Source organism: Spermophilus citellus (genome assembly GCF_964194105.1).
Source record: "Spermophilus citellus genome assembly, chromosome: 18".
NCBI classification, from domain to species: domain Eukaryota; kingdom Metazoa; phylum Chordata; class Mammalia; order Rodentia; family Sciuridae; genus Spermophilus; species Spermophilus citellus.
Genome location: NC_138200.1, coordinates 65,257,111 through 65,285,027, shown reverse-complemented (window position 1 = coordinate 65,285,027; position 27,917 = coordinate 65,257,111). Strand labels below are relative to the sequence as shown.

Sequence of the window (27,917 nt, the reverse complement as noted above, 5' to 3'; positions counted from 1 at the left end):
CAGAGGAAGCCCTGGAAACCCACTTCCACTCTTTAACATGCCTGGAGCAGTTTTATCCGCCAAAATGAATGGGAAGGCCCAGCCTCAGGTGAGGAGGTGAAATGCTTTTCAGATCCCCCAGGAGCCTTTGTGAACTGTAACCAAAGCTTGGTGTGGGTAGGCTGTGAAGTCTGGGTGAAGAGTCCGTGTCATTTTTTTGTAGATGCCAAGAAACATCTTTATAGAATTCATAAAGCAACAAGCTTTTTCATTTCTCCTTGTAAAAAATGTGCTGTGTGCAGGGTTATCTGGTGGATGGAGTTTGGGATGGTCTGTTTTGGGCAGCTGGATGGATGTTATGGCAGCTGAAAGGAAGGTGACCCAGGCAGCAGTCACCGGTCTGTGCCCACTAGGGACCCAGGCCGGCATCTGGGCTGGCATCCGGGTCCTACAAATTGTAGAAAAGACTGTGGGGCTTCTAACTGGTCTGCAGAGAGAAAGGAACAATTTCCTTGTTCCTTCTTAAATTTTTTTTTTCTATTTAAAAGAGTATCATGCGTTCAGCATTGGAAGGTTTATAATTAATAAGAGTGAAGAAAAAAATTATAGATCATCATTAATTCCAGGATCCCAAGAGCCACTCCTAACCTGGGTATTTTATTCAAGGTCCTCTCTTACATACTTGGGATTGTAGTGTACCAGCTTGGATGTCCTACTTTTTCCACTTCAGTTATTATGGGAATAGTTCCTGTACCTTAAAAATTCCTATAAAATACAGTTTCATCACCACATATTATTGCAGTATATGACTGTTTGTCATCTATTACTGTTGGTAATATATTTATGCAGCCTCCTATTGCTGGACATTACGTATGTTTCTAAATTTCTGCTATCATAAACAAGGCTTCGGTGTACGGCTCTGCACATAAATCTCTCTTTCCTGAGGACATAAGTTTTTGACACCATTTCTGATTATTTCTTTGAGATAAATTCCGAGGAGTGGAATTACTGGTTTGGAAGAGTAGACTGTTTCAAAAAAAGCTGATACATAATGCAACATGTCTTTCTGAAAGTTTGTAGCCATTTGCATTCCTCGCCTGCTTTTCAAAGTCCTTTTTGACACAACGTATTTTCTTGTCTCAAGCATGTGGCTCTGTTCAAAGCAAGGATGACCCAGGAAGACAGCTCTTCCTAGGCTTGCCATTGGAACACAGGACACTCCCGGCAAGGCGAACGGGTTCAGAAATGACCTCTGCTCCAAGAGCTGCGGCTCTGCCCCCTGGGCCCCGGCTCATCCCTCCCCTTCCTGGGCACCGTATGCTAACCTGGCCTTGAGACGTTCCCTGCAGTACCCAGCACAGCGTGACTCTCAGCCCACAGAGGGGGCCAAGTTTCTTGAGTCACTCTGACCCTTTGCTCCTCCTGTCTTCTGCTCCCGGGAAGCCTCTCTGCACAGTGTCACCTGGTCAGCTCTAGGATTCATTCTTAAGACTCAACCAAAGGGAAGGCAGAGGGAACCAGCCCTGGGTGAGAGCCCCGAAGGACATGGTCACTGCCCTCAAGCTTCTCCTGTCCTGGAGGTGAGATGTGAAGCACTTGGATGAACAGAGACCATTTCAATTTCCTTCCAGACACAGGGGGGCAGGGGCGGGGTGGGAGGGACTGCATCTCTCAGCTTCCCTTGCAGATAGGCTGGGCCAAGGGAAAGTGGGTGGAAGCGGTAATGTCACTTTTGGACCTGGCCACAAAACCCCACAGGACTCTCCAACGGGCCCTGCCCCACCAAAGGATCAAGGATGTCTGAGTGATGCTGTGGAGCAGAGCTGTCTCCACTTCCACCACCTGCAGCTGGACTGTGGTGTGAGTGAGCCTCCTCCTTGCTACCATGGAGATCTGGGGGCTGACATGGCCCCTGGCACTGCCCCTGCTGACCAGCATACTTGCCAGCAACCGCATCATCCCCTTAAGGGGCTGGCGGTGGGTGGCGAGGGAAGACTTGCAGGGCAAGCTCGGTCTGGGGTGATTCTTGCAGTATTACCCAGTAGCTAATGTGAAAGGGAGTTGTGTTACACCCCAGAGCTCCTGCTGAGAGCTTTGCTAGATTAGTCCATTTAATCCACTCTACGGCTCTAGATAAGATCTCCTTTTACATCTGCAGAGAATGAGGGAAGGGGAGGTTAGGTGACTTGCCAGAGTCCCCCATCCCTCTGTGGCAGAGCTGATATCAAACTCTGCTGTCGGCATCTGAGCAGACTCAAGGCAGCTGGAGGCCATTTGGAGTGAGAGACAGACAAGCAAGGCCCAGAGGAGTTCATATGCAAAGCACCTGGCTGTCCTGCAGGGGGCCTGGGCAGTGGGCGGGAGCTGACCATGGTGCTGAAGCAGGGCCGCGTTGAGCTAGTGCGTCCTGGGTGGCTTGGGAGTGCTCTGTGAGCCACCCCAGCACAGAGGCAGAGGAGCGTCTGATGAGTTTGGGGAATTACCAGATGCTGGTGAATCCACAAGGGACCTAGCCCCTCTGGTTTTAGTTCAAATACCCGAACCCTCCATCTCCCCTAGGGCCAGAGGCCTGTTCTCGCAGCTGCACAGGCAGAACAGCTGTGCCCAGGACTGGCCCACAGGCTGCATTCCACGGACACTCGCAGACTGCAGCAGCTGGTACAGGAAACAGCATATATGCCAGACTCAGGAGCAGAACACCCAGCACGGGGCTTTGTGTACCCCGATTGCCCCATTCAGACACCCTGCATTTCCTGTTCCTTGATATCCTGACAGCAAGTCCTCATCTTTTCAGGGACTGAGGTTTTCTGCTCTGGCTCGGTACCTGCAGCCATCATGGAATTAAGTAACGACACAGTGAGTTATTACCCAGCCCTGGCGTCAGCTGGGAACCGAACCTGCGGCAGAGACACCTCGCTGTTGGAGCACTCGCACAACTGTCTCAGCAGCGACATGAAAAATGTCCCCTGAAATCCCAGCTCCATGCTATACATCCTTAGAGCCCTGACTCCACGTGTCCTGGGGAATGATGTTGTTTTGTTGAGAAAGGGAAGAGGGTGTAATTAGATTCCTCTTAAATGTTACTTTCATTCTTGTTAATCAAAAATTAGTAGCTCTTAAAAAAAAAATAAACACAACTCAGCTCCCCGGGAAGCTGATAGCAGTTCCGTGGCCTGTTTAATTACACAAAATGAAACAAAGCATATTCCTCTACTTCTCAACTGTGAAGTTAACAAAATGAAATATAACAGTGGTCATACCTGGTGTTGGGATTAAAGGTAAGTTTAATTTGCTTCTTTATTCTGTTCCATGTTTGTTGATTTTTATACAGTGAACGCCTAATTGCTCATTAAAAAAGCCTTCAAAAGACCAAAAAACAAACCTATAGAAGTGCTCTAAAACTTGTAGACAAAAGAAACCTGTGGATACTTTCTCTGACTCCACTCTCATTCCACTCCACAGACATGGCCACTGCGGTTGGTAGAGGTTGGTCCTTCCAGAGGGGTCCCCAGGCATCTTCTGGTCTCCTTGCAGCCCCACCCGGTGGCACCAGCCCGCCAGCTGTTCATCTACTTCTCTGATCTCCCAGGAGGAAGGCCCTGTTGGCCTGATTCCCACTGTGTCCTAACAACTGTGCTCGGCATACTTTTGGACTTCTGACACTTCTCCTGTGGGTAAGAGAGAGCCAAGCCCTCTGGGGATGGAGCAGGATAGAACCGAGGGGCTCTGGAGAAGGCCTTTAAGTTGCTTCTGGGGAGACAAACGCACAGCCAAGCCCCAGAAGGGTTGTGCCGGGGGGAAAGAAGCCAGATGAAAAAGAGCTCGCAGTTTACATCAAACTCTGGAAACCGCACCTGGCCGACAGCAACGGGGGCAGCCCAGAGGCTGCCCGCAGACGGGTGCAGACAGGCAGGGGCAGGAGGGAGGGCTGTGAGGGAGCCTATCACTTTGGGGGGTGTTGGGCACTTGTGCTATCTTGACGGGGCCATAGCCCCGTGGTATGTGTGTTATGCCAGATCTTCTCGCATCGCACTAGTAGATACACACAGTGCCCGTGTGCCTATCCAACCTCCTCTAGGCTGTTGCCAAGGAGAAGGAGCAGAGGAGGGGGACCCGGGAGAGGAGGGAATCACAATGCCCACTAAGGCTGAGGAGTCAGGAGTGAGGTGTCTTGTGAACAGCAGGGGGGACGGGCTGGGAGAAGCGTCTACACCGAGGGCTGTGGAGCTCAGACTGAAGCCATCCCAGAGACATTACTGTGCCTTCCCTGTGCCTCCAATGTCCCCAGGCATGCAGACCACAGCACCAGATTCTGATGGCAGAGGTTGGTGCATGGCCCGTGGGCACAGTGTGTGCACACTCACGTGGGGACTGGGCAGCAGGGTGTGTGGGGCTGGCGTGGGCAGGAGAGACTAGAAACAGACCAAGTTGCAGAAGGGAAGCACAGAGTCTGAGGGGACTCTTGAAATGCAGGGTCTCTTTCTCCAACCCTCGGGGATTGGTGACTCTTGGAGAAGCCCTGGACTGCCTCGGTGTGGAGCCAGGACTTTCTACAGGTTTGTTTAGGTCTCCAGGGAGGCAGAGCCAAGCTGACACCTACCTGGACGCTGTCTGATTATGCAGGCGCTGTTGGCTGAGTGAAATAGGAATATTATTTTGGTTTGATGTTGAACAGACTGCTACAATCCTGAGTATTGACAAGAGGAGGCAGGTGATGGATGGATGGGCTGTCACCGGGGCTGAGGCCACCTTTTGTCTGATTGGCATGCTTCATAATGCCTGTGGATTGAGCCTGCGCCTTATTAGTTCTGCATCTGCAAACATTGCCTGAGGACCTGGCATGGTGCACACGGCACCAGATGTTCACTTGAGAAGAGCGAGGGGACCCAAATCATCTCCCAAGGTCCCCAGAGCAGAGGACAGGCAGGTAAGACACCAGAAGAGAGGAAGGACTGTACCATGTGGGTCAGCAATTTGCAGCCCATGGATGAAATCCAGCCCTCTGCCTGCTGTGTAAATAAAGTTTTATTGAAAGAGTCACGTCTTTTCATCGATGTGGCAGCTTTTGAGTTACGGTGACAGAGCCGAGGGTGGTCCACAAAGCCTGCATGCCTTATCGCCTGGTCCTGGATGGAAAGTCTGCCTCCCTCCCCTGTTGTAATGAAAGACGATGCAGAATAAGAGGCTGAGCTGAATTAAGGAAGTTAGTGGCACTGCTTGTTCTCAAACCCGGCTCCAGGCTAGGTCCGAGGGGCAGTGAGGGCCAAGCCTTCCTCGTGCAGTCTGTGTGGTTCAGTGAGAAGCAGAATGGCCTCCACAGACAGCCCCTCTCTGCCCAGGAGGAAGGGCGATCCTGGGTGCTCCCCGCCTTCCACCTGCTTTCCCAGGCAGCAGAGCCGGGAGAGCCCGCAGGGACACTGAACACTGAGCACCAGCGCCTCCGCGGCAGCCTCAGGGGTCAGCAAAGCTGATGTGCTGACCCGGGGCGTGGAGAGAGGACAGAGGGAGAAGGATCTGCTCTCCTTCTCTCAAGCCCAGGGAGAAGCTCAAACCAGGGAAGAGCATTAAGGAATAATTCAATGGGGACACTTAATCAGCTTTCATATGCACTGTTCATTGGGGTCAGAGTTTGACAGGGATCCCTTCTTATCCTTGGCAAAGAGATATCAGTAACTCCCAAGGGGGTCTGCGAGTCAGATGCCTGGGTCACCACACTCTGTGAAAATCATTCATTGGCCATCCATTCATTCATTCTTTCAATTAGAATGTGTCAAGGGCCCACTATGGGCCCCAGGCCCTGTTTGAGCTCAGTGGGTCTCTGCCCTCCAGGGGATCCCAGCCCAGTGAGGAAGTCAGGCAGTGGACACAGGGGCAAGCACCGTGGCTGAGCCCTGTGATGTCACCAAAACACCCAACCAGCCAAGCTGAACCATCACTCCTGGGGAAATACAGGGCCGATGGCTGCCAGCCTCTGGTCACGACATATTTGTCTACGGCTAGAACAGGACCTTGTTTTATGTGGTTTCAGCCTGGAGACACCTACGCAGCACGTAGCACTGAATTCTCAACACAGCACACAAGGCCTACAGCCCAGTGACCCAGGTCTGAACAAAGCTCACGTCACACACTGCTGTCCTTGAGGCACAACATAACTTTTCTGTGCTTAGGGACACGAGGTGGCACTTGAGCATGGGGAATTTCCATGAGTGTCATCCTAAGCAAAAAGCATAGGAATACGTGCCACATTCTCACGTTCCCACCCTACAGTTTCCCTGGTCCCATCACCACACGCAAAAGAAGTTCGAGACAGAGTGCGATCAGTGGGAGCAGAGATGGAACAGACCCTGGGCACTGCCCTCAGCTTGGCCAGGAGGCATCACGAAGAGATGCGTGGGAGCTTGAGAACCTGGCCCTTGAAGGGCGCAGACTCTAAAAACGTTTTTTTAAATGGTAGCACCTCTTGAGACATAAGAAAAAAGAAACGTGTCTCCGTTACAAAGTTCTTTGGCACAATCACATCTGGCTTGAATTCCACCTCCTTCCCTCACCAATGGTCCAACCCTCAGCTCTTGGATGCATGGGGATGCCCACGCCCACCTCGCAGGGGCCAGGGCACTGACCAGCTGGTGTGACACTGGATTTCTAGACACACAGCCGTTTCTGTCCACCATGTCCCCCTTTCCTTCAAGGGTCCTATTTGCTCCCCTATCATTTTAAACTTTACTGTTTTAAAGTAGTTTTATTTTTTTTTAAGTCAGAGATTTCTTTTTTCACTCCAAGCCCAGCTACAAGTTACTAAGGGTGAAGGACTCACAGTTGACCCAACTGCAATAGTTTGGATCCATAATGTCCCTTAAAGGCCTGTGTGCTGAAGGCCTGATCCCCAGCCTGTGTTGCCATCAGGAGGTGGAGCCTCCTGGGAGGTCTTTGGGTTCCTTGGTTGCCTTTCTAGGGAGCTTTGGGTCCTTGGATCCTGCTCTCTCTCTTCTGCTCCTTGGTTGCCATCAGCCAAACAGGTTGCTCTGCCAGGGCTTTGCCACAGCGTGTGACAAAACAGCAAGGCCCATCAATCCCGGCTGAAACCTCCGAAACTGTGAGCCAACAATCCATTTCTCCTTATAAGCTGATTTCCCCCAGGTGACTGTTACAGTAACAGAAGCTGAGTGCCATCACAGACAGGACCTCCTATGGAGCCACGGGGTTGCAGGTTCAGGCCTGGCACAGAGCGCCTTCTCCGCAGCCTGCACCGTGGCCGAGCTCTTCTACACCCTTGCTCCGGGGGGTCACGGTCACAGAGCATTGCTGACTGCACCCTTTAATTTCACAGAAAAGGAAACAGGCCCAAAGTGGGAAAGTAGCCTGTGCGGGCAGAGCCACGCGGAGCCACGTCGGAGCTGGATGGAAAGGAAAGGGCAGCAACATCCATTGATTTACTTAGACATTTGCCTTTTTGCTTATCATAGATTCTGGCAGTAACCTTGATTTAAAAAATACTACATTAAAAGATAATCTCCCTTAGAAAAAGCCTCTTCAACAAATGGTGCTGGGAAAACTGGAAATCTATATGCCACAAAATGAAATTAAGCCCCTATCTTACACCCTGCACAAAACTCAACTCAAAGTGGATCAAGAACCTAGGAATTAGATTGGAGACCCTGCACCTCATAGAAGAAAAAGTAGACCTAGATCTCCATCATATCGGATTAGGCACTGACTTCCTTAATAAGACTCCTATAGCACAAGAAATAAAATCAAGAATCAATCAATGGGATGGATTCAAACTAAAAAGCTTCTTCTCAGCAAAAGAAACATCAGTGAGGTGAATAGAGAGCCTACATTTTGGATAGATAGAGCATTAATCTCTAGGGTATATAAAGAACTTAAAAACCTTAACACCAAAACAAAACAAAACAAAAAAATCCCCCCCCCAAAAAAAAAAAAACTCAATCAATAAATGGGCCAAGGAACTGAACAGACACTTCTCAGAAGAGGATATACAATCAATCAACAAATATATGAAAAAGTGTTCACATCTCTAGCAATTAGAGAAATGCAAATAAAAATTTCTCTAAGAGTTCATCTCACTCCCGTCAGAATGGCAGCTATTAAGAATACAAACAACAATAAGTGTTGGAAAGGATGTGGGGGGAAAGGCACACTCACACATTGCTGGTGGGACTGCAAATTGGTGCAGCCAATCTAGAAAGCAGAATGGAGATTCCTTGGAAAACTGGGAATGGAGCCACCATTTGACCCAGCTATCCCACTCCTTGGTCTATACCCAAAGGACTTAAAAACAGCATACTACAGGGACACAGCCACATCAATGTTTATAGCAGCACAATTCACATGAATGGATAGGGAAAATGTGGTATATATACACCATGGAATATTACTCGACATTAAAAGAGAACAAAATCATGGCATTGGCACGTAAATGGATGGAGTTGGAGAATATTTATGCCAATCCCAAAAAACCAAATGCTGAAAGTTTTCTCTGATATGAGGATGCTGACTCATAATGGGGATGGGGAGGGGAGCATGGGAGGAATGGAGGAACTTTAGATAGAGCAAAGAGGAGGGAGGAGAAGGGAGGGGGATGGGGGTAGGAAAGATGGTGGAATGAGGTGGACATCATTACCCCAAGTACATGCGAAGAAACGAATGGTGTGAACCTACTTTGTGTACAACCAGAGACTTGAAAAATTGTGCTCTATATGTGCAATACAAATTGAATTGCATTCTGCTGTCATATATAATAAATCAGAATAAAATATTTTTTTAAAAAAGATAGTCTCCCTTGACCGAGTGTTTTGTTGCTCCCTTGAAGTCATGCCTGATGTGAGTGTCTGGCTGGCCTCACCCTCGTCCCACCCACCCTGCAGGGAGGTCTCAGGACAGAGCTCCTCCCTCTGTCTGGAAGGCTTTCCAGAGCCTCCCTTCCCCCGCCCCCAGCAGCCACCTTCGGGGCCCTGTGGGGTTCACCTGGCCTCTGCTCCATGCCACCCATCTCTGCAGTGTGACAGACTTGCTTTTTGGTGCAGGAACTGAATATGCAAATGTTTTTTTCCTCTTGTCACATGCATCCATCGAGAAGGCAGGACTGACTACTAGGGACAGTGGTGACCTGCAAGTCTGCCACGGGGTTGTTACAGGTGTTGTGAGGACTCAGATTTGTGGAAGGGTTTGGAGTGGACACTGGTTATTCCCGGCTGCTCACTGCCTTTGTCACTCCTCAGAGCCTCCTGGCCTCTTTAGGAGAAGTCCCTGTTTTGTGCAGTGTTGGTGGCAGGAGGTAGGAACTCCAGTCCTTGCTCAGGTGCAGCAGGAATGGACGTGTGACTGTGACTTAGCTCTGGCAAGGCAAGTCAGACCCTCTGTTAGTCATGTGGGGCTCAGGCGCAGGACGTGTTCCTCGCATGGCACATGGACCACGTCCCTTCTGTGGTGGTCCCTATGGTCTCCCCTCCTGAGTTCCATTTCTCCAGCTTATTCTCTGGCCCCTTGTACGTTCAGTGATGCTCAATATCAATCTAGTAAATTTATTTTCTAGTGCTGGGGAGAGAACCCAGGGCCTTGCACAAGCCAGGTAAAGGCTACACCACAGTCACATGTCCAGCAAGCTCTTCTTTTACACCTAATATCACTGATGCTTTCTGTGGCTTGCAACCATGAATCCCGACAGACACTTAACTAGAAATGATCACAGGTCCTAAATCATGAAGCTCTCTTTTGCTCACAGGTAACAGTCTCCTTTGATGGATCACATTACCTACATTCAACCAGATCCTAAACCTGTTTGGGTGACAATATCCAGCAGGACATGGTTTGCTGAGCACCTTAAAATATTGTTCAATTCAATCCAGATGCCCAAACCAGGGACAGTTTCACTAGTAGAAAATATGACTATGTTATGCTTTTGCTTCAGAAGAATTGCAAAATCAAGCCACTGCCTGCCAAAGGGCCACGCTACAGACAGACCTCAGCCATCAGCCGTCCCAGGGTCCCCTGTAACAGAGCTTGTCATTCATTCGTGGGCTCTGTCACCTCTGAGTGCTTGCTTTCCGGCAGGCAAACAGCAGGTGAAAAACCTAACGTTTAGACCCTTCTCTCTGCTCCTTTAAATTTTCCCTGGATGGGGGTGGATTGCCACCACGAGGTTTTAGCGGAGCCACACCTGGGCCTGGCTTGTGGCCCACCATCGTGTTGTCTAGGAACAAAGGTGGAAAGCCGTCTCCGTACTTGGCAGGGTCACTAACTTCCCCTGACACCCTCACCAGTGTTTCCATGGGCCGGTTCTATTTCAGGCCAACAAAGCATGACGAAGGTGGATTTTAGGAAGTGCTCATTCTTGTGCATTCACATCTAGAGAATGGCTGTGTGTTGGTCTCTTGCTAAGAACCATACAGGGCTAATTCAATGTGGCGGACAGGCTGCCTGAAGCACTTCCCTGAGTTGTCTTCTTGTTTCTCCTCCTTGGTGCCTTAATGACCTAGATAGTACTTTTCCCCATTTAACAGATGAGAAAACTGAGAACAAGAAGATTGAATTGTACTCAAGGCTACACACCTGGAAGATGGCACTAGACTGGCAGTCGTAGCCCTGGGCTACGGTTCTTCTCTTTGCAGGGCTGTTCCAGGCCAGGGGCCTGCCCTTCCCAGCACAGCCCTCTGGGCATGGCCCCCAGAGTCAAACTGACTCTCAAGAAGTGACAAGTCAAGCTCTGCTGCTTCCACAGGGAAATCATGTGCTTCAAGTCCAGCTCTATTCTCTAAAAAGCTGGGTAAAATGAAGGCAGAGAAGGTCAAGCACTGCTCTCTTGAAGGTGACCCCAGAATCAGAAGGCACAGGAGGTGGGCCCGAAGGTCAGTGGAAGGCCACGGTGCGCCCACCAACCACAGGGTGGTGGAGTCCAGCAGGAATGTCCCCCCCCCCCCCCAGGAGGCGGGAGAGCCTCCGTGCCGGGAAGAGCAAGCCCGGAGCCTGCTTCCCAGAAGTCAGTCTCATCGTCCTTCTTGGGCTCCTTCCTCTCACTGGCAAATGGGCAGCAGATTTTTGCTGTGCTCATCGGTGGTGAAAGCTGGAGAGACCTAAGGACCACCGACTAAAATAAAAAAAAGCAGTGTGGAGCTTATTAGGAAAAACAGGAACCGGATAACATAAAGGTACCAGGCCCTGTGCCATCCGACACTGAGAGCCAGCCACTCTGGCTGTGGTGTGGCTGGGAGGCCGAGGAGCCGAGGGGAGGAGGTCTGTCTCTGAATCTGGCTTCCTGCATGTGGATCGCTCTGACCCTGGGCCATTTCTGACTCTCCAAGCTTTGCTGCCCTCATCTGTAAGCCGTCCTCACAGGACAGGTTGCTGTGGACTTTGAGGAGATGGCGTGGTGCGCAGCACAGTGTGTGGGCACTGGGTACCAGCTGCTGTATGGTGGCCTTGGCCCATCAGTGTGGCTCAAGGGCAGTGGCCACCTTTCACCCAGAAGGAATGGCCCCCCATGCTGTTGGCAGAGAGAGGAATGGGACCAGGACCCCCAGGTCTACCTACTCCAGTGAGGTGTCCACTGTCCAGGGGCTGCACAGACGGTGGCTCTTATGTCTTGGCAGCTGCCTGTCCAGCGAATAGCACATGCTGTGTGTCACTGCAGCCCAGAGGTCCTTGGGAAGCAGTCCTTGTGCCGACCAGGGCCACTCCTCTGGATGTGAGCAGGCAGGGCTCAGCCGGGGGCTCTTATCCTTTCTACCCTCACTGCCCTCTCTGTCCATCTCAAAATCTCAGGGAGTCCACCTGAATGCTGTGACACCAGATTTCATCTCCAGCCTGGACCCCCTTGGTATCTGAGCCTACCTTCCATATCAAGGTCAGCGTGAGCAGAGGCAGTTCTGGAGACTCCCCTCCAACACGCTTGCCCCTCCCCAGCCAGCCACCTGTCTCCGACACCCCAGATGTTCAAGATGAAGCCACCCTTGGGGTTAGCCTCTCTCTGTCATGCCTGCGCGCGCGCGCGCGCACAGGTACACACACACACACACACACACATACACACACACACACACACACACACACACACACACGAGTGGTCAGCAAGCCACATGGCACTGCCTGCGGCTTGCTGTCTGTATGGCTGTCACCAAGCTCAAGCCTGCCTCCTCTGGCCAGCCTCACTGCAGCACTTCTCCTGCCCCGGGTCTCACTGCAGCACCCCCTACCCCCACCCCGGGTCCTCACTGCAGCACCCCCTACCCCCACCCCGGGGCCTCACTGCAGCACCCCCTACCCCCACCCCGGGGCCTCACTGCAGACCCCTCGGGCCTCACTGCCCCATCCTCCACCCCTCCTGCCCTTTTCTACCACCATCTCATTCAGAGTGAAGCCCTGATCCAGCCTGGGCCTCGCCTTCCTGTCCCCACAGCGCTCAGCCAGGGGCCTGGCCTCCTCCCCAGCTTCAGCACGGTGCCCCAGGACCTGCCCCCCCACTCCCTCCAGTTCTCTACTGAAGTGTCACATCACCAGGGAGGCCTGCCCTGGCCCTCTGCCTAGGGTCACACACCCCACCTCCTCTCTACCCTTCTTGTTTTGTGTTGATCACCAGTCCTCTGCCATTTCCTTTAGTTATCAGTCCTCCTGTCTGGTTCTGCTCCCCCTGGAATACGATCACCATGTTGACAGATGTTCTTAGCTGCTCTCTCTGCTGCCACATCCCGGGCCCGGCAAAGCATCCATTGTTACATACTTTTGGAATGAATGAACGAAGAGATGGATTCCCTTATCAGAGCCCAAACCCAGAGGCCCCACGTCACATATATAGCCTTCACCCCGGGATCTGAGACTGACCAAAGCCAGCTACACAAGGTCTGAGCTTACGGTGAGATCCCTGCTACACATTAGGACACAGTGTGAGAACCCTAAGTTAGACGCAGGTAGGACTATTGTTAATTCTCATCACCTGAAGTCACAGCTTCGAGAGTCATTTGGAAAGCAAGCTTGGAGTGGGTGATGTCGTCTTGAGCCAGCTCCATGACCCATGGCCTACAGGGTCATTGCCTGAATTGGGGCCAGTGCTGTGACCGGCTCCTCGTGGGACCCCCCAGCAGGGGAGCTCACTGGTGTTGGTGATTGACAGATGAACTCAGGTAACAATAGGCCCCTGCCCTCTCCTGCTGACCTCTGCTCAGTCCTTCTCATGCCACACGGGTAGCAATCCTCCTCTGTTTCAAAGCCTTTATCACAATTTCTTTAAGAAAGCCAAGTGAGGGCTGGGACTGTGGCTCAGTGATAGAGCGCTTGCCCTGCACGTGGGAGGCATGGGTTCGAGCCTCAGCACCACGTAAAAATAAATAAATAAAGATATTGTGTCCATCTACAACTTAAAAAAAAGCCAAGTGGACTGAACAGCTTAGAAAATAGTGGATAGGAAACAATGTTAACATCTGTCATTATTTTCTATGTTGGTTCTGAGAATTAATTTCTCAGGCTGATGAGAAGGACCATCATAATTATATTCAAATAAAGCCAATACACAAGCAAGTTTTCAGCCATGAAAATCTGCCCCTCGGCAAATTCATAACAATGTATGCAGACAGATGTTAAAAGGCTGGTTGATTTCCAAAATAACCCTTCAACTGTTTATTCAAATGGTCCACTGTTTCGTATTAACCAAATTGATCACTTTCCGTGGACGTTATTATTGGAGACCTTTGTCTCCAGACCATTATAAAAGGCAGGATTCTAATTTTAGCCCATGAAGATGTGAAGCCTTTGAAAATTCAGTGGCTTAATTTATTGGACTCCAGTTCCCATCAGCACTTTTCTAACGGAAAATCTGACCACTGAGTGTGAGGGCCTGCGGCACCACCGCATTTACATAAATAATTAAAAATTCCACACGGAGGAGCAGGCAATAAAATGTATTGCCACCATAAACTTCCAGCGAAAGAACATCACTTTAATTAAAAATTACAAGGGCGCCACTGTTAACAATCCGTATACATTTCCAGCTCTGCCTTTGTTGACTCCAGTAAGAAATATCTAAACTCATTAAAAAACAACAAAATGACCTCACCCCAAATCCTCTTATTGAGGTCAGTCGCCACATTTAATTAAGATGAAGTGTTAATAATACATTGTGGTGGGCGGAGGCGCTTCTCTTAATTTCCCCAGATAGAAATGCTATTATCTGGCCTTTAGCTTCTGATGAAAATTAAAGGTGGGAGTCACCCCAAATTAGACTCTTAAATCTGGTTTTGAGGCCTGGTTGGGGGGTTGGGACCTCCTCCCTCCCAGTAAAAGGCCAGACCCTGCACATCTGTACCCTAATGTTCCCCAAAATGTCAACGATGACAAGTTTCTCATTTCCAAGGGAACTGATTTTTGCCTTCTATTTCCAAAGGCCTTTGAAGGTACAGAATAAAATGTCCTGCAGCCGACCAGTGACCATTTCCACTCAATTTCCCGTCATTTTTTTTTTTTTGGTGATTTTCTTTGAAAGGACTCCAATATTAGATTAAACAAGGCGTTGAAGAAGGGGGACTTGATGAGTCCAGGAAGACCAGCGGGAGTCGAAATTGGGCATTTTGTCAGACCTTTTGGGCTGAAGTTTTGTTATTCAATGTCGCATTCTTTGCCAGTGTGAATGCGTGCATGGATCCACTACGCTGCTAAAAGCTCCAAGTCCAGAGGAGGAGTGGGGGTGTTGGAGGGCTTGAAAGGATAGCCCCGAGGAGCTCAGGACGAAGCAGGGTGGAGCTTTCTAAGGGATGAGTAGCTAATTTGGATCTGATTGAGATATTCTGTGTTCAAGAATAGGCTCAATTTGGACCCGGGCTTTGAAAGAAGAGCCGGCTGATGGAAATGACTCTTTAATGTGACTTTTATGGACCTGGGAAGTGCAGCAAGCGGCCTGTCTGCTGAGGCCTCCCTCCTGGGTGGTTCCCCACCAGACGGAGGGGAGGCCCTATGCCAAGTGTTCTTGGGTGCTAGGCATTAGTGAGTATTCAAGGATTAAAAAATCAATCATACCCTGTGTTTGTTTATGTACAAAATGTTTGCACGCAGACACTCTAACCCCACTGGCATTAATCTGTCCTATGCAGATTATATCATATCTATAATATCTATATTAGCCTTAGCCACTTGCTGGGCCTGGCACTGGGCTTGGGCTGTTTAACATCTTGGAGTCCCAAGAAGGTTCTCGCTCTGTAATGGCCTCAGCCCAAATCACATCCAACGTGTTAGCAGAGCCCACATTCCAAATCATCTCAGTCAGCTCCGTGCTGCTGACCACAAGTCCTGACGAAAACAATTTAAAGGAAGAAAAGTTTATTTTGGCTCATGGTTTCAGAGGTTCAGTCCAGGGTCCGTCAACTGCATGGGTGTGGGTTCAAGGTGGGGCAGAACATCATGGAAGAAGGGCCTGGCACAGGGAAGTGGCACAAGACACGACAACCAAGAAGCAGAGAAGAGAGAGCTCTGCTCACCAGGGACAAAATATAAACCCCAAGGCACACCCCAGGGACCTGCCTCCTCCAGCCACAACCTACCTGCCTACAGTTGACCCACATGAGTGGATCATCCACTCATCAGGTCATACCTGTCATAATCAAATCATTTCCCCTGTGAAAATTCTTGCATTGCCAAGTGTGGTGGTGTATACCTACAACCACAGTGACTCAGGAGGCTGAGGCAGGAGGATTACAAGTTTGAGGCCAGCCTCAGCAATTTAGCAAGGTCCTAGGCAACTTAGTGAGACCCTGTCTCAAAATAAGAAATAAAAAGGACTGGGGATTGGCTCAGTGATTAAGCACCCCTGGGTTTAGCTCCCAGTATATATAAAAAAATTCTTGCATTGTCTCACTCATGTATTTTTGGGGGATACCTCATACCTAAACCATAACGCAAGTGCGTATTTTTTTCCTACATAAAATTTGAAATGATTTAAAAATTTTTGCTTTTGAAATTACTTGGCTCTAAAGAATATTTTATTAATAATCACAATTTCTCTGGTACCCATGCAGACGTTCTTGCAAGGTGAGGTATACACACAGTTTGCAAATAAAGATAGTTTGGCAAATAGTAAATCCAACCTGCTGACGCTGTTAGGATATAAGGAATTTGGTTATTTGTTAACTTTTTCTTTTTTCTGCTCTTCATCCCTCCCTCCTCCAGTTCCTTGGGGTGTCTCCACTTGTAGCAATGGTGCTTGGTCTTGTGGCTGCAAGCCCCCTGAGGTCTTGGACATAGACCATTTCTTCCACCAGTGACTTTGTGGCACCCAACCAATGTAAGTGTCACTCAATGATCGAGCGAACGGAGAGCTATCAGCCTTGTGCTTTTCCCCCTAACACAATGATCTGCTATTTTGGTTGTGCAAAAATACAATGTATTAAATTCTATGGCTTGGATAAGTGTCCTCCAAGGCCATGTGCAGAAGGCGTGGTCCCAGCCCAAGCAGTTACAGGAAGGCAGGGAGTGTTAGGAGCTGGGACCTGGTGGACAGCAGGTTGTCACCAGGGGCATCCCTTGGAGGTCTATGGGGATGCTGGCTCCTCCTATTTCTCTCTCTTTGCTTCTGGGCTGCCAAGAGGTGACAGTTTGCTCTGCCATGCACGCCCCATGATGTGCAGCCTCTCATGGGCCCAAAGCAATAGGGCCAACCGACTGTGGACAGGAACATCTGAATCAGTGAGCCAAATGGAACCTCTCCCTTTTTTAAGGTTGATTATCTTAGGTGTTTTGTTATAGTAACAGAAAGCTTAGTCACACATTATTTACTCATTAAACAAATTGACCCTCCAGTTTTTAATTTAACTGAAAGTTTCACTCCACATGGCAGCAAGTACTAGTCGCCTCCCAATACCCACTCTGCTTTAGTAACAACCTATTTTAAAAGCCGCATATTGTAGTCAAGTGACCATATTTCCCTATAACTCCTGTAGCTAGGTGTGGTCCTGCGACCAATTGTGGCCAACAAAAATGGAAATGGAAATGTGGACAGCTTTGAGAAAGTCTCCTTAAAAGACTGGAAGGGCCCCCTTCCTCTTCTTTATCCCACCCTGCTTTCTGGAAAGCAGATGTGGAGGTGGGAGCATCAGCAACCACAGCTGACCATGGAGCAGGGGACACCAGCCTAGAAGTGGAGCAAGAAGGACTCTGGCCTTCCATTGGCACCGTGGGGCTGCCGTGCCAGGCCTGGGTGCCACCCCACACTGGACTTATTTTATGTGAGTAAAAAGCAGACTCTATCTTCTCTGCGCCTCTGTCATTTTGGATTTTCCTGTTATACTCAGCCAAAGCATATTTCCCACATATGCAGCATTTGACACGCCCAGGCAGGGCTTCCTGGATGAATGGCCCTCTCTAAAGCAGTGCCGAGCAGTATGTGGTTTTACTTGGTAGGAACAATATTTTCCCTCGACACACATCTTACATATTCAGCGTGCAGGCAGAGGTCTGCCCGGCGCAGGATTGTTTACCAATGAGTTCTGAAGACGTTTTGGAATAGGAATTGCTACTTGGTTGCCTCCACAGAATCCCTGATTACTGGGAGGATGAAACGAGTCCTCTGAGGCTGTTCAGAAGGTTTTAGCTGCCGGAGTCCCCAGTGTGACCAAACCAACAGGTGGGGGAAGGGCCAGCAACTCAGGGGCTTCTCAAGTTCCCTCCGGCCCCATTGTGGAGCAGACACCTTCTGTCTTGGCATAGCTCCCGCCACGCTGCCCTCTCTAACTCGCACAGGTCCACTCCTCATCTGAGATACTTAAGTGTCCTTGGGGGTGCCCTCTCCTGCCAGAGACCAGGCTGTGGGGAGGGGCGAGGAGGAAAAACATCTGTTTCAGATTCACGTTATTGTAGGATTTGGCCTTTGGTATTACTCCGCACCATTATCCAGTTCAGCTGGCATTCGGGAAGTTTCCTTGTAAAAACAAATCCTCTTCAGGGCTGGGACACTCCATCTTCCCTGCAGCTCGCTCAGTGGTAGGAAAGTGGCCGACCAGGCGACTGTGCCACAGGTATTCAAGTCAGGGAAACCAGACGCCTGTTTATCAGGGTGTGTCTGTGTTTGATCATTTGTGCTTACAGAAGGCCAAGATCAGATCTGGGGGGGGAAAGGCAGTAACTTTGGCAGGGGCAAGCGCACATTTGGACCCGTACAAATGCTGATTTGTGAAAAGATGTCCCCTCGAGGGAGTCTTGTATTTGCTGACATTGAAAACACCGTAGTAAAGACCACTTAATTAAATCTCATTACCAAACACCTGCTGTCTAAGCACCAGGCCGAGCCTAAGAAATGAAGATGGGCATTTCTACTGCCTTGCCCCACCTCCAACCCCGGGGCCGACCCTAAGGCTGCGCTGTGTTTGGAGGTAGCAGGCAACCTCTCTGCGCCTTCCTCTGACAGCTCGGAGTCAACTAGCGTTCAGCAGAAGGGGCTGTGGGCATGGCAGATGGCCCCTTTCTGCCCCACTTCCTGCCACTGTGCCGGGCGGCCCTGAGCAAGCCGTGAGCCTGTCTGGATTCACCATACCCTGTTGGTAAATGCAGCAGCTGGGGCCGTTCTCACAATGTGGGGTGAGGGCAAGGCAGGCCCAGCCTCTGCAGTGCCACCTGTGTGGCCCCTTTCTCTCCCTCGGGGAGTGGCCCTGGTGCCAGCAGAACTGAATGGTCCTGTGGGGACACAGCCCTGAGGCCATCTCCTCCTGTGCTGGAGTCAGGGGCAGGGACTCAGAGCCCGTCCCCTGGTTCCACCAGCCACAGGCTCCTCATTGCCACTGTCCCTGCTTGGCCAGATCACGCACAGGCTTCATTTAGTGGCGCTTTGCTCCTGGCTACCAACTCCCGCGCGCGCGGGGAGGAGAAGCCCAGCGGCCGCCTGCGGGCGCGAGCGCACACCCACCTGATGGTCTGATGCTGCAGCGAGTCGGGGTCGGTGGCGTTGGCCGTGAGCAGCACGCTGCCCACGGAGATGTTCTCTCGCTGGGTCACCATCATGGGATCCGGGGAGAAGACTGGACCCTCGTTGACATCCCGGACGGTGATGTGGACGGTGGCCGTGGAGCTGGGGCCATAGGAGACGTCGGGCACCAGCGGGTCCTCGTTCTCCACTTTGATGAGCAGGGTGTGGAAGGCGGAGATCTCGTAGTCCAGGGGCTGGAAGGCAGACGGGAGGGTCAGGACCCGCACGTGCCGCGAGGGTGGACAGCTGCCCACAGAGCCCCCCGCATCCTGTGAGCGCGGGGAGGGACCTGGGCTTTGGGGCCTTGGTCTTACGCAGTTTGGGTGTCTTCTTTACGAAAATGAAACATAAATACCAAATGAGGTCGGCAGGGTCGACGCGCTCAGATGGAGAAGTAAACAGCCACACCTGTCTCCAGCCTGAGCGCCCCACCTCCCTCCCGCCTCCGCAGGCAGCTCGCAGGCCACACAGGCATGGAGAGCTTCCTGCCTGTCACCTCTAAGCCCCGACGCCTGCGGGGCTCAGTGATGAGAGCAAGGGCCCCGTCTCCCTCACACACCGGACCAAACCAACAGGCCGACCGGGGCCGCCTTAATGCGTCTCCCCCTTGCCCTGGAGGCTAAGGCTCGGCCTCTACATCACCTCCAGGTGACAGTCGCTCCTCGGGAGCTCCGGAGGGAAAAGAACTGGAGAATCGGGCTGGGATGTGGCTCAAGCGGTAGCGCGCTCGCCTGGCATGCGTGCGGCCCGGGTTCGATCCTCAGCACCACATACCAACAAAGATGTTGTGTCCGCCGAGAACTAATAAATAAATATATATAAAAAAAGAACTGGAGAATCTGGGCACGTGGGCCAGGACGCTGGGCCCTTTGCCCTCGGAGGTGTGGAAACGTGTCGGGCATTTTCAGCTGTCACCAAGATGCCGGGGCTCTGTGACCACTTACTGGGAAAGGGGAGAGAGAGGCCAGTCACACAGCGAGGCCAGCAGAGCCCTACACAGCGATGACGGTCCTGCCCACTGCCGACGGCTGCCCCTGAGGAGGGCCGTTCCCGGTGATTTTGCAAAGGTCCTCCCTGGCGACTGGGTGGGCCACGTCAGATGCACAAAGAAACCCATCACAAGCAATAGCACTGCGACAGCCCTGGGGACCAAACGTCACAGGAGTCCCACGATGCAGTGAGAGTGACATTTTCCAGAATGGGGCTCCGGTGACCGAGTGTGCATGGGGACACATTTAGGTGAGACCAGGATAAACTTGTCACCTGGACGGTTATTTTCTCAGGTCCACGGAAAAGCAAGTAGGGAGCTCATTGGGGCCAGGCTGCAGGAGGCAGTGGGTTGCTCTCTAGGAGGACACGACGCCCGAGAGCCAGGGGGTTGACTGGCAGCCCATTAAGGAGGACAGCAGAAGGGCAGCCACAGGGACCAGGCCAGTGGGCAGAGAGAGGGTGACACAAGAGTCCTAACTCGCGTCCTGCAGACCGAGCCAGTTATTTTAGAGACATGACATTATTTTTCATAATAAATAATTATAGCTATTGCATGCAGTGCTAGCGTCCCACACTCAGAGGGATGGAGGACCAGGCGGCTGCCCGGCAGGGGAAGGTTCAGAGGTGAAGCAACTGTGGTTTCCCAGCCCATGACAGGGCACTTTCCGGATGCTTCCTTCTCAGAGGATAGAGAAACAAATAGACCTCAAATGCGGGGTGGATTCCACTCCAATGGAAGAACAGCTTTTGGGCAGTCAGGGATAGGTCTACAAACCAAGTCAGGGTGCTCTGGACCAGAGGTTTTAAAGGGAAACAGGTTCTCATCTGCCAGGATTCAGCCTGGGTGGGAAGCTGGACGCCCCAGACACCAGCTTCCTGTTAGCTCATCCGTATGCTGGACCTCAGATTGGCCAGGGCAGACCTGCTCATGGTGACTGCCCTCCAGCCATTACCAACCCCCTCTCCCTGGCCCACCTGTTACTGCAGAGGCCAAAAGGCCAGGTTTGGACCTGCTCAGCCTTCACTAAGGGTAGCTATATATATGTTCCTTGTCAATGAAACATAAGAGGAAATTGGCTGAGGGACACTTGGAGAAGAATTTTCTTCTCTGGCAAGAGGAGAGGGACATAGGAGAACATGCTTTCTCATTTGTCTGGTTGTTTCATAGCCAAGGGAAGACATGATGCCTGGGTCTTTGCAGCCATTTTATGTTCATGAGGAAAATGCCCAAAGCAACTAAGATAACCCTCTTCTGGTTCTCTGACACCTTGAGCTGCCAGTCAATCCAGGACTGGCCTACTTTTATCCAATTAGGAAAATTCTTAGATTTTGTTTATAACTGAAGGCACTATTGGTCTGGCATCTTGGGACTTGCAGCAGAAAGCATTCCTAACAGTTTCACAGAGTCTTGGGCAGGAAGGAGGGCATCAGAGAGCATGGCCAGCTCTGCCTCTTTAGAGAGGTGTCCTAGTTTTGCCTCAGATGTGCTGAGAAGCAGGGGTGCTCCTGCCTTTCCTATTGATTTCTGTCTGCAGCCTCCTTCTGAAGCAAAGGAAGTCAAGGGTAAAGTAAAACCAGGGCCAGGCCTGGCCTCTGCGGGTCCCTCCCGCCACAGTCTGCAGAGAGGGAGGGTGTGCTGATGGAGCCCCCCAGGGACCTAGGGGTGTGCCCCACGAATCTCAGAGTCACGGTGCACCTGTTCTCCCCGTACTGACCTGCCTGGGAGCCTGCCTTGAACTAGCGTTTCAGGAGATTCTTGCTTGGGCCCATTTGAGAGCCTCGCTGTGGACGAGGCAGGGCCGGGAGAGAGCGCTCCTCCTGCTAGTCCTGCTGCGCTAACGTTTCCTGGAGCCCTAGTGAACACTTGTGGGGGAACAGATCACCATGGAGGGGTGTCTACCTGAGTTTCGTCCTCTGCAGGGTTGGGGAGTCGCCTGAGGGCAAGCGTAGAGGCCGGTCGGGCTGCGCTACTCCATGACTGTCTCAGCTCTGAATGTGCCCCACAGGGGCAGGAAGCCCTGGCCAGGTCTCCTGACAGCTTTGCTGTCTGTTACTGGAGAAGTGGGAAGGCCAGAGGTTGAAAAGGGCAGGGCGTGGGGGGGCGGGGGCCACCTGAACAGGCCACAGTGTCTGAGATCTGTCATTCTCAGGGGCAGGACCCTGGAGCCACCGTGTGCAGCTCAGATGGTGCCGCTGTTGATACGGTTCTGCAGAGGGCAGAATGACCCCCCAGCGTTTCCACACTCCAACCCCAGAGCCCTGCACACCGGTCTTACATGCAGAAGGATGGACGGGATCGGAGACCTTGGGATCAGAGGCTGTCGCAGATCATCCAGTGGACCCAAAGGATCACAGAGTCGGAGGAAGAGCCAGGAAGGAGGGCCAAGGAGGAGGAAGCAGGAGACTCAGTGGTGGGAAAGGAAGGGCTAGAGAGGAAGTGGAGGGCCCAGAGAGGGATCTGAAGGTGCTGCACTGCGGGCTTTAGGGTTGCAGCCTGGCCGGGACAGGGTCTAGAAGTGGAAAGGGCAAGGAGCTGTCTCCCCAGAGCCTCCCAAGGCAGCAGCCCGGCTCACATCTGGATTTAAGCCCAGTGAGACCCTTGTTGGACTTCTGACCTCCACAACTGCAAGATAATAAATGCATGATTTTAAAAAAAATTTTGCCACTACCTTTGTGGCCATTTGTTGTAGCAGCAGCAGGAAACTGACACAGACTGAGTAGTAGTCACCGTTCTGAACATTTTACATACTAATGTTTGAAGTCCTCACAACTACGATAGACTGAATGTGTGTGTCCACCCCAAATTCATATGTTGAAATCCTATTTCCCAGTCTAAGGGCACTGGGGAGGTGGGGACACTGGTAGGTAATTAGTGTCCTGATGCACAAGGCTCCAGAGGACGGCCTTGCCTCTTCCACCATGTAAGGGAGAGCAGGAAGCTCCACCGACGAGAAAGCAGACCCTGGCTAGACACAGTTTGTGGCACCTTGACCTTGGGCTTCCGGCCTCCAGAACTGTGAGCAGTAAATGTCCGAGGGTCCTCCATCAAGCACTATCAATGCACTGAGACAACCGCCCAAGAGGTCTGATGTATCACCACCCTCCTTTGCAGATGGGGAAACTGAGGCGGATGTGCTGGCACACAGGGAGTTGGGGGCGAGGTCTCTGCTCTGCCCGCTGCTTCTGCAAATACTACAAATACACTCCTGCCTGCTTTGGAGGCCAATGGTGGCCTCTACTAGGAAAGAGACTCTGTTCCGGTGAAGGCTGGGCTCTGGCAGGAACTGGCCCTGGGACTTCCTAGAGACAGTGGAGCAGCTTGAAAACTGGAGGGGACCTGCCTGGCCCCTTCTGTGCAGCGTCCCTCGCGGGGACACTTCTGCATGACCACACACAGGGCTTGGTTCTTGGGGTTGTGTTTCTTCCTCCTTCCTCTCCACTGGCAGCCAGAGAGAGGGTGGTTCTGCTGGTTGCCGGCAGCTTCCCCAAAGCCCTCCCCTTTAGAACTGTTATGCATTTGTTTCTAGGACAATAATGGAGACTCTGCTGAGAAAGATGAAGATGAAACACAGCAGTTCACACTCGGAGCACAGTTCTTTAAAGAACCTTTGCAGGTTCCATTTTGGCCCATCCTTTGCTAACTCAGGGGCAAACCTACTGAGAATTGCATTTCAATGTAAGTTTGGTTTCCTTAAAGTCACAGCTGACTTTGGGTTTTCCAGAACCTATAAAACAGGAGATCCAGGGTGCTGGCTTATGTTGTCGAGCGCACAGCTGCTCCTGAGGGCCACCAGTGCTTTGCTCTGTGAACTCGAGGAAGAGAGTGGGCCTTGTCTATGGTCTTCTCCGGGGTCCCACCCGCCTTCCCTGCTCCCTGCAGCCGCGTCACATAACCTTACTTTGACGACGGAGAGCATGCCCTCGTTGGTCTGGGGGTTGGTGTGGATCTCGAAGCTCTGCCCTGGGTTTCCGTTGATGATGGTGTAGGCAGCCCTCCACGCGCCGGTGGCGGGGTCGTCCTTGTCTTCCACCGTCAGATTGACGATGACCCCCACAGCTCCTTCCTCCACTGTGGCTTGAAACTGCAAACCAAGGAGATGGTGACTGTCACTATTTTGAAAAGTACACAGCAAAGGCCCTGTGTGGAGCCCTCCCGCATGCACAGTACTGGGGACGCCCCACATGACCTCATTTAATAACAAATGACATAACACGGGAGGCTTATGGCTCAGAAGATGCTCTGCTGCACCTCTGGGCTCCCCTTGAACTTAGGTGAGGTCACGAGACTAATTTCTCTCCCATAGAACGTGGGTGGAAATGTGCTGGGCTGGGCAGGAGGACAGGAGACGTGGAGCCCCTGCCTGTGCTCTTTCTTCTCTGCCTGCCTGAGTGCTCACAAGCCCGAGGCCCCCAGGGAGAGGGAGCCATGAGGGGACTTTGGTCCCTGAGCCTCCACATGGAGGGAATGGCCAGGACCCTGGCTCTGCTGTTGAACAAGAGCGTGAGCCATCAGGTGCTCCTGTGCGCTCTGATTCCTGCAGCCCCGCTCACACTCCACAACCAGGTCAGCCGAGGCCAGGACTCCCAGCAGAGGGCCTGGGGCTCAGGCCAGGGTCTGCTTCCAGAGCCTCTGCTGCAGCTGCCCTCCCCTCTGAGGAGGAGAAGCAGCTTGCTCCCCAGCCCTTTGCCCACCACCCACGTGGCTGGAGAGCCGTTTGCTATGGAAACAGAGACCCACCGTCTGTAGGCCTGCCCCTCCTGTGTTTCTGTTGTAGTACATCTCACAAGCTTGCTGCCAGTAGGCGTGGGGGAAATCAATCAATCAATGAAAAATTAGCTTTCTCCTCGATGGAGGGTTCCATGAGCTGTCATTAACACATTTCCTTTGAGTCAGAAGCATAAAGCATTGTTTTGCTGCTTCCCTCTGACACACGACAGGTGAACAGTAATCTGTTTGCAAATATTTTATAAACAAGTAATACCAATAAGCTGACATCAAGAAGAAATATCTTGGAATTTTAATTAGGAGCCAAGTGAATCTGGAGATAGTAAGATGATGTCAAAAAGGCCTGGTGTTCAAAGAGAAGTCATTTGAGAAATGAGGTTTCAAAGGCAGCCACTGATTAATCGACTAACAAATCATTAATCAGGAGCCCCGTCTGGACGCCTTGGGGGATGGGTGGGATGGGAACTAATGTATCTATCACTCCTCCTCAAACCTGGGGGAGTTGCCTGTCTGCCATGACAGGGGAGCTGGGACGCTCCAGAACATGTCACAGCAGGCCAGCAGGGCACTGAGGATGCGGTCACAGGGAATGGCTCCAGCAGGAGCTACTTCGGTCGGGTCCCTCTGATCCCTGTTTGAGCACGGTGGCCTTGGCTCCTGTCCTTTCTTGCTCTCAAAAAACCACAGAGTTCTGGAGCTGGAAAACCAGATCAGGGGCTCTCAGCCCTGACTGCACATGGACATTTTCTATGGAGCTTTAAATATATGCCTGGGTCCTGTACCAGCCCAGCTGGCCGGGGGTAAGGCCTGGGAGCCCCTGTTCTCTGAGCCTGCCCACATAATTCTAACACACCATCCAGGGTGAGAAAGGTAGTAGAGTCCAAGTCTAAGGAGGTCAAGCGGGTGTCAAGCAGAGTGCCCTCCCTTCTGGGCGGGCAGGAGGCCTGAGCCTGGGGCCGAGGGGCCTGCAGCACTGCTGGCTCAGCAGGAAGGGGGCTGGGTCCAGGAGCCTTGGAGAAACGCCTGCGACCTTCCCTTCAGATGCCGATGAAGACGATTGCCCAAAGAAGAGAGAGGCTTTCTGGCCCAGAGTCCTGTGTGAACCAGGTCAGACCTGGCCTCCTGGATTCCAGAATCTCTGCTTTCAACCAATTCTGCTCCGAGGCTCCTCAAGGTGCCCACTGTCCAGGCCAATCACCCAGCCCTGACTGTAGCCAGCGCCAGGGAACCAGGGCTCGTCCCTGCTGATGGCCATGGACGTCGGTTCACAACCTGTCCTCGTGGCTTTTCTGAACCTGTTCCTTAGGAAACGGGGCAGACCTTTGGTGGGACTGGTGTACGGGACGAGAGGGTGCTGGGAACCACCAGCCCGTGGAAACGCAGTTACGTCCTAGCCCATGAGAAGATGGCTGTCCACGCAGAGGAGTGCCCTGTGGCCTAGGCAGGAGGGCGAGGAGGGCGCGAGCTTTCTGCCTGCCCCCTCCTGGCGGGTCTGCAGCTTCTCACAGGGGGCCGCTGCATGGGGCTTCAGGCATCTTACACATGGGGACAGAGGACTGAGAAGACACCAAAGGACAAAGTCAGGCAGGAGCCAGGCTGTGGCAAGTCACTGATGCTCCAGGACAGTGCCTGCAGAACTGACTCTGACCCCAGGCCGTTCGCACTCATTGGCCCCTCCTACTATGATAGATTTTCATGGGCTTTAAAAATCACATTTTTTGTGGTGTGAGGGACCTAGTAGTGGGTCATGGAGCCTGATGACCTGTCAGCCTCAACAGCACACAGGCTGGCGCCCAACACGACTGGGCCTGAAGATCTGGCGAATGGGTGAGCCAGCCACTTGATTAAACCAAAGTTCAGCCCTGTTTGTGAGACCCTCCTGGGCAGCTGCTCCCAGGACATAGGTTTTCATGTCTGTAGCACTGACCAAAGCGGCTGGCAGAGAACACAAGATGGCAATGTTCTAGGAAATCTCAGAAGGGTGTACCGTGGCCCTCATGTGTCCTTAGAGGTAGTAATGGGTTCGTCGGCATATTTACATATCATCCATCATCCATCCATCCATCCATCCATCTGTCCATCCATCTATCCATCCTCCATCCATTCACCCATCATTTATCCATTTTCTCTCTGTCCATCCATCTGTCTATCCATCCATCCATCCATCTAGGGATACACTAGTAAATAAAGCAGATGTGGTATATTTTCTCAGGCAGATTATGGGCTGGAAGGAGAGACAGGTATGAACTAATAGATAATTACAGACATGTGTTCACTGCTCAGGAAGAATCACAGGGTTCTCGAGGGGTCTGTACAGTGTGTGTTGGTGGGGGCAGGTGCCCGACCTGGTTAGAGAAGAATCATCGGGAAAATTCTTTGAGAACTGAAAGAAGAGGAGGAGTTAGGAGGGGAGGAGGGTAGAGCCTTTGAGGCATCTGGACCGGCAGGAGCGGAGGCCGGGTGGCGGGAGCGGAGGCCGGGTGGTGGGAGCGGAGGCCGGGTGGCAGGAGGGCCTGTGTGTTCACAGAGCAGAAGGAAGGAGGGTTCGGGTGGAATGCGGGGGACCATGGGGAATGCTTGATGTCAGGAGGCAAAGGTGGCCTATGGCACCTCTAGTGCGGGGGCTGGATGGCTGGGAAAGACACTCAGAATCTACCTTGAAAGCAAAGTGGAGCCTAATCAAGGAATTGGGTTTGTTTAAATCTACTCCTGAGAGAATTCAGAAAAAAAAAACAAAAATCTTTAAATATAGAAAACATTCAACACAATTATTATGGTCTTTGTTAAGACCATTATCTGATTCTTGCATAAACTATAAAGCTAGTTTCTTTGAGCATGCATTTAGAAACTCATTATTGCTTAATTAAATACTCATTCTATTAATTCTATTCAATGTTTTAACCCCATTATGTAATTCAAGAATGGAAAATTAAATAGATTAAAATGAAATAGTACCATTTTACATTTCTATAGCAATGTTCACTTTGTGATTTAAAAACAATAGGAAGACATTAATTTACCAAAGCAGAGTAGAGGAATTATTGATTGTAACATTACTTCCTTTAATTGGAAAAAAATAGATAAAGTTACTTTTCTGTTAAACTATGTGGCAAATCAAATACCAGACGTAAAACTTATTTTCATACAATGATCGTGGGCCATTGGCTTGGGAGGGCGTATTGAAGCTCATGAGCTCTTTCAATTCGGACCTGAGTTATTTCCTTCTTTCTTTGAAGAGATGGGGTGAGTTCCATGAGGGTCATTAGGGAT

At 51.5% G+C, this 27,917-nt stretch overlaps 1 protein-coding gene across 1 annotated transcript in view; it reads right to left on the bottom strand.

Annotated features, from left to right (window-relative positions):
* Positions 1-27,917, bottom strand: part of CDH13 (cadherin 13) — an 880,020-nt gene that overhangs the window by 58,372 nt on the left and 793,731 nt on the right. Inside the window, exons 9-10 of the mRNA XM_081274813.1 lie at positions 23,821-24,003; positions 18,872-19,125 (exon numbers count right to left, since the gene is read on the bottom strand). Of these exons, the coding sequence (XP_081130939.1) occupies positions 18,872-19,125; positions 23,821-24,003 (437 nt within the window). The remainder of the gene's footprint in view (positions 1-18,871; positions 19,126-23,820; positions 24,004-27,917) is intronic.